The sequence below is a fragment of the Canis lupus genome, chromosome 22, assembly GCF_011100685.1.
Source record: "Canis lupus familiaris isolate Mischka breed German Shepherd chromosome 22, alternate assembly UU_Cfam_GSD_1.0, whole genome shotgun sequence".
Classification (NCBI taxonomy): Eukaryota; Metazoa; Chordata; class Mammalia; order Carnivora; family Canidae; genus Canis; species Canis lupus.
In genome coordinates, this window is record NC_049243.1 from 50,709,101 (window position 1) to 50,715,884 (window position 6,784).

The 6,784-nt window shown below is 45.1% G+C and overlaps 1 protein-coding gene across 8 annotated transcripts in view; it reads right to left on the minus strand.

The window, feature by feature from the left end:
• The window catches only part of TMTC4 (transmembrane O-mannosyltransferase targeting cadherins 4), a 70,630-nt gene that overhangs the window by 62,653 nt on the left and 1,193 nt on the right, over positions 1–6,784 (minus strand). For 7 of the 8 annotated variants that reach the window (XM_038569978.1, XM_038569977.1, XM_038569982.1 and 4 more), the window contains exon 2: positions 2,117–2,332. In XM_038569978.1, the coding sequence (XP_038425906.1) occupies positions 2,117–2,332 (216 nt within the window). Of the gene's footprint in view, positions 1–2,116; positions 2,333–6,670; positions 6,693–6,784 lie in introns of those variants that run through there. The other variant, XM_038569981.1, reaches the window with a different exon arrangement.

The window sequence follows — 6,784 nt, forward strand, 5'->3', positions numbered from 1 at the left end:
CATTTCAGGAAGATCTTGGAAACTACCCACTAATTTGGCTTGCTCGGTTATAAAACTGGAAGTTCATCTTCTTTTGCATTCTCCCAGAAGTACCTGTTCACTTGTGCAGGAGCTGGGCGTAGGCTCTTTCCCGCCATTTGAGTAGAAAATGAACACCAACGAAGCTCTAAATATTTGATTAGGTGTAGCCTACACACAGCAGGGCGCACTATAGGAAGAAAGGTCAATTTTCCTCCTAATGATTTATGGAAAAGACGTGTGTCTGAAATTCCTGCTAACTCCACTGTCTCAAAGAAAATCACCATCTCAATGAAAAAAGGCAACTCAACCCTACAAGGAAGCATCTGGAAAACAGTCTTTAACACCAATAAAACCCAGGAACAGCCTGTTTCACATTATGGTGGGCACAGTGCCAACGAACAGAGCAGAGCCTTTCATTAAACAGGAAAGGAAAAAAGGAAGGCTAAGAAGTTAACAAAGGGGCACAGTGTGATGCTCTAGAAAACACTGCCAAGACAATGTGCAGCAGAGCCACAAAATGGCTTCATCTGCCTTACCCCACACAGAAGGAAGAATTATAACCGCATACCAGGGCATCTCACATACAACAGAGCGCGCACCTTCCCCTGCCTTGTTCATCAAAGGTCTTCAACATACATCCTAAGTTAATACTGTATCTATCTTCCACTTTGGAAAAGTGGAAGAGTTAAGAAACCCTCAACGAAATGAAGAATGGGCTTTAAAATTAAGTCATCTGCTTCTGTCTTTGTTTCAAAAGCCAACTCTACAGCCACAAGCCACGATGTGACACAGTTGCTGGGAGCTACAAACTTACTACTTTTGATTTTAAGCGGGCTGAAAAAAGAAACAAAACACTGCAGCCACTGCCTGGTGAATCTGAGAAATATTACACATGAAGAACCCAGATTAAAAACAAACATCAAGGAGGCTGTGGTCTATGTCATCAAAATAGAGACAATCAGGTACAGACAATATGTTACAAATAAAACACCTGCACAAGTCACCCCTACTTCCCCCCACCCTCACCCACAGAACACATGTTGGTCGCAGAGACGTTTTCTCAACATTTTCAATATGAAAATGACTTTCTTCTTATTTGAGAAAAATCCATAATTTTGAAATGCTAAGGGCATTCAACCACAGTGTTGCAGAGTTGCTACAGTTGCATCTACTAGAGAGAGATTAATATATACCTTCAGGTTCTCTTCATTGGGTTAAGGCACACACAGACTCTATCTGCTGAGTAACTGGGTCATCATAAAAATTCTAATCTATGCCATTTCTGCATTCTTTCTCCTCCTCTCCTCTGGCTCTCCTTACTTCCCAGTTTCTTGTTTCGATTTTTTTTTTTAGCTCATTTAAATTTTGTTCTTCCCTTCCTCCAAACCTAATTATTCTTCTCTATCTCCAGCTAGTGAAAAGCAGTATCATTTATCCTGCACCAATATAGCACCCACTGGTGAGCAAAACTGGCTGGGATTTTGCAAACTCAGCAAATCTGAGTCTACACACAAGAAATGAGCAGGAACTGCAGCTTCCAGGACAACACAGTCCTCACTCTCCAGCAGCTACCAGCAGGCTGTCCTGATGTTATCAAGCAAAGGACAAAGAAGCACAGCCAACTCACTGCCTGCTGCTGAGGACGCACCTCTTGGTAGGTCATTAGACTGGTCCATTGCTGCAGCAAATGCATATTGGGGCAGGGCAGGGGTGGGGAGGGGGAGGACAGCTGTGGCCTACGATTCTGGAAATTTGTCCTAAAACCTAAGATACTTAGTCTGCAATGCCTTGCAATATCCTTCCTTGCCTCGTAATCTGAGAGAAATAGTCTCTCTGACACGTGAGTAGACTGGAGCCTCGAAAAGGGTATACATGGTGAGGGTAAAGCTTGAGGCCAGGCAGGGGGCTGGAGAGCCTGCTTCCAACAATAAATTAAAGGGGTCCCAAGTTGAGGAGATGCGACCTAAAAGAGGTAGGAAATCTAGAATGCTTAACCAAAGCTTAACACAGAATTATTCAACACAAACTGTGATTATTAACGAGAAACAGGCAAATGGTTAACACAAGTTTACCAAAAAGGAGTTACGATACGAACCTTATTGTTAATAATAGCTTCCGAGTCATCAAAGACAAAATCTCCATCGTAGCTACGGGCGAAACACACGAGGGAAACAAATCCCACCACTAACTTAGCCCAGAAAGGGGGCAGGACAGAAGCTGGAATGATGTGATCCAAATCGGCGTCCAACTCGGTCATTTTGAAAACTGCAGCCTGCCGGCCTCTCGCTCCAGCATTATGCTGGTTAGAAATCTACGGGAAAAGTGACACGACACAGTCATCAACACGCTGTTAGGAATGTTTCTGCAGCGGACACGTGTACCTAGCAGCCATCTATGCTGCACGTTCGTGGATGTGGTTGTTACAAACTTCAAGTCGTGGTTTTCTGTGGGCAGAAGAGTCACCCGGAACACATGTAAATTCTCCCTGGGCATAACGGCAACCTAGCAAACCGAAGCCTTTGGGTTTCTGATACAGGATTATCCTGAGAAACATTAATTTCAGAGAATCTGGTATATATATCAATCCCTTAAGACAAATTGTTTTTATAATCTTTGAACTAGTTTACACCAAAGTTAAAAAAAAAAAAGTCACCATGTTGCTTCATTCAATCAAGAGTAATCAATAAATATTCCTTGTTGGGTCTTAGCATGTGGTGTAGGTCTACGTATTAGGGTACAAAACATGGTCCTGATTCTGAAAGAGCTGACAGTCTCTCTACAACTCAGACACGCACTCCAGTTAGATGAGGATCTGGGAGAGAGAAGAGTTTTAACACAGATGATGAGGCACAGCACACGATCGATGGCCAGGTGAGAGGTTCACACACAGACAGAGGAAGGAGAGAACGCCATAGTGACTGGTTTACCTTAGTCCAGAAAGGGCTGAACTGAATCCTAACAGAGAAGAGGGGAAGCTATTCCAAGTAAGGATATGACCTTCACTGTTGGTGAAAGAGTCAAGTTAAAAATACACTCTTATTTTTTAACTTTTTCTAACAGGCAAAATGTTAAAGCCAGAAGAGTTTGTCTCTCCGCCTTGCCATTTATTAGTTCTGTGGCCTCATGTGTGTCACCTGCCCTTTCAAAGTCCACTTCCTGAGCCACTCAGCAAAGCATAAGGACTTTCCAGTGGTGAGATCCGCCTGAGAGCTTCCTGCTCTGGAATTTGCCCAAATATCAAACTATCCTGCAAATCACATTTTATCTGTCCCTATCCTCACTACACCCTCAAGAGGTGCTTTCTCTGGGTTTACCAGAATCATGTTTGGCTCAAACTGTTCAGGTTCCAGTCCTATGTTACTCTGGACAAGTTACTTAACCTCTCTGGCCTCAGTCTCCTGGCCTCTACAATGGGGATAATTCTTCTACCTTATGTGGTTGCCATTAAACAAGATACCCACCTAAAGTGCTTAGAACTTTAGTCTGGCTTTAATGAATGCTCAGGGGAGGTAACTATTATTACAAACACTTTCTATAAGAAGGGTAAAAGCACAGGCGAAAGAACCATTTCTTAAAATCCCCTTTAGTGTTTTGGTTTATTGTCTGGTGTCGTAAAGGGACCTGGCCCCCAGTCCTTTAATGCTAAGATGGAAGAGAATCCCAGAGTCGTTGATTGGGAAGGCAGTTTAGATGTATTTGTTTCCAGGCCTCCAAGGGAATACCCCGGATAACAAAATCAATAAGAAATCAGCCAAATAGGCCATCTGAGGTCACAGGCATCTTTTCTACAGGCTTTTATCTGAGTAAATGTGGAGAAAGATCCAACAGTCAATGGGACACGTTATTCTTGGGTAACATTGTCCCTTTCCGGGTGTTGGAAAGAGGTCTAGATTTACAATTCCAGAGAGGAAACGCTCTGCATCTCTCACTGCAGGTCCCTCAAAGCTTCTCCACCTAATGTAACTCACACTCTCAGCAAATGCTGGAGGGAAATAGTCCATTTACTATCTGCTGCCTTTTTCTTTTCCACTGAAAGGATTAAACCATTGGTGATATCCAAATTACAGCTGCATATACAATATAGGTCACCATGCAGGCCCCTACTACTGTGTCTGCATTTCAGCTAAAGAAATCGCTACTAAAAAAAAAAAAAAAAAAAGCAAAACAGAGAAAAATGTGAAAAAAAAATCACAAAGACTATGTAGTTAGAAAGATACCACGACTTAACATGGAGGGAAAGTGTTCTTGGATTTGGAAAATTAATGTGGAGGAAAATACATGTTTTTTGTTTGTTTGTTTTTGTTTTTAAGTAGGGCTCCATGCTGGCCATTGAGCTCCAATGAGGGGCTTGAATTCATGACCCTGAGATCAAGACCTAAACTGAGATCACAAGTTGAATGCTTAATGGTTTGAGCCCCTAGGTGCCCTAAAATACATCAGTTTTAAGTGCACAATAGAGCTGTGAGCTGATGCATGGTCACAGAGCTGGTCTTGATGTTACCTGCTTTAGGCCCAAATATCTGAGTATTATTATTATCTCACAAAAGGCTGTTGTGAGGTTCCAATACCCATACAGGAAGAATACCGAAGCAAGAGATAATCTGCGCTCCTGAAGTCACTGTCCTGCCCCACTTTTCATTTCAGATGACTTGTAATACAGGTGAATCATTCTGGTAGTCAGGCACCAGCCAAAACATATGAAAGGCAGACTATAGACCTGAAGATCTGCAGTGCCCTGGTGGGCCAGGCCCGGACTCCCGGAGCACTCCCAGGACAGCTGAGGCAATCTTGGAATGATCTCCCCCTCTTCTACTGCAAGGACATCAGCAAACCTAGAGTCTGCCCCATTCCTCACCCTCCAGCTTATTCTTTTCTGCTGGGCTCCTGCCACCTCATGGCAGCTTCCTCCCAAGTCTCTGAGGTTCTCACTACTCTGCTGTCCCTGTAAATACTCACAAATGCCCTTTTTACTTAAGGTATGATGATTAATGTATACACTGGGATGGTTGAAAGAATACTGTAGATCAGTCAATGCGATAAAAGCCATAGTGTGTTAGGAACCTATGCAAAGTTCTCGGAGCGTCACCCAGGGGTTAAGAACTCAGGCTCTGGAGGCAAGCAGACTTGTACTTGTCATCTCTGAGACCTTGAGGATCAGTTTCTCATAGGCCCAACAGGGTACCACTACATACTCTGGGAGGTTGTCATAGGCTTAGAGGAGAGAATGTATGGAAGTAATTCATTCCTGTTATGGTTACTATTTCGGAGAAACTAGTTCCCAAGGCCTGGTTCCTAATCTCCTGTCTTGGGAACACTGATGCCATCAACTCTTCATTCCTGTAGATGGCCTTACCAACCAAGGCCAGCAGTAGCCCATCCAGTGTCCCGATATAACTGAGAATAGGTGCCCTTCTTTGGATGGGTCCAGGGCACTGTGTGCTTGGCTGGCATCTGTATGTCCTGCATAAACTGCACAGTATATCATGGTGACCCTGCTCCCAACCTCACTTCCCCCAAAAGGAAATGGCCTTTGTTCTGTGATGATCCCAGCCGGGCTTGGTGCTCAAGTAAAAGAAGCCCTGCCAGAGTGAGGGGATACAGACAGGTGTACCCGCCCCTCCACCTGTTGTTTATGCAGGCTATGAAATGGGAAGGCACACATTCTGATTTTCTCTTGATAGGTCCCCAGCTGCACTGTCTCGTTTCTTTCCTCCAGGTGTCCTGCCTGGAAGCCCTGGCTCTGGGGGGTGGCTGGACAGTAAATTCACCATATGGGGTGAAAAGGAGGGGGCCTCATGTAGGCCACAAGCTCAGTCCCAAGTGGTGCTACAGCCAGCTTGCCTACCAGTAAGGTTGCTCTGCTCTGACCCCTGACTCCTGTGCTCATTTCTCACTGTTCCGAATTTAACTGGCCCCAGGTGTAATTGAATTTGGAACAAAGCAAAAGGCTCTAGTCTCGATTTCTCAAAACTCCTAATATGAAGCCTCTATTGCCAGGAGGTTGAAACAAATGAATCAATCGTCAATGGTCAGAAAGATCTCATACAAGGACTCGACCTCCCAAAACAAATGTCACAGAGTTGTGAACCTGGGGACCCAGTGACAGCTGACACAGCTGCCTTGGACGGCAGGAAATAGGAATGATGAGACTAAACCCCAAGGATTCACCCTGGACTTATAAGCAGCAGCCAACTACTACAGAATATTCTTCCACATGCATGGAAGGGCCCGCTGGCCTCCGGGCGACCTTTCTACCTCATCAGTAACAATCCATCCGTGCCAAGCTGCCCTCTACCAGGCTGAGATGAGACAGTGCTTCTGGAAATCAGATTAAGGAACACCATCATTTCTGACCCAGCATCTGAAGACTTGAGCTGGCCGCTGCTCTCTTGGGGCCCTCAAGGTATGGGAGCTGGTCATCTCCACCGCCCTCCCCCACGCAGAGCTGGGAAAACAAATGCTACTCATTGTATCTTCCTCCTGTGATAGCCTTTCTTCTTTTTAAATTCAGGAACAGGCGGGAGCCACGCCTGCCTAGAGCAAGAATGACTGCGTGTGGTTCGACATCCACAGTTACACTGTCCCAGAAAGTTTCCAGCTTGCTAGCTTGTAGCCATTTTCCCAGCTAAGTCAGCGCGCATCACTTTACCCCACGTCCATCTGGGGTGTGCCAGGCACGGCCAGGCCCGGCGGGAGAGGGGACCGAGAGGGACCCAGCCAGTCGTTATGGTAATTGTTCCTCCAGGAATTCTGCGCGTCCATC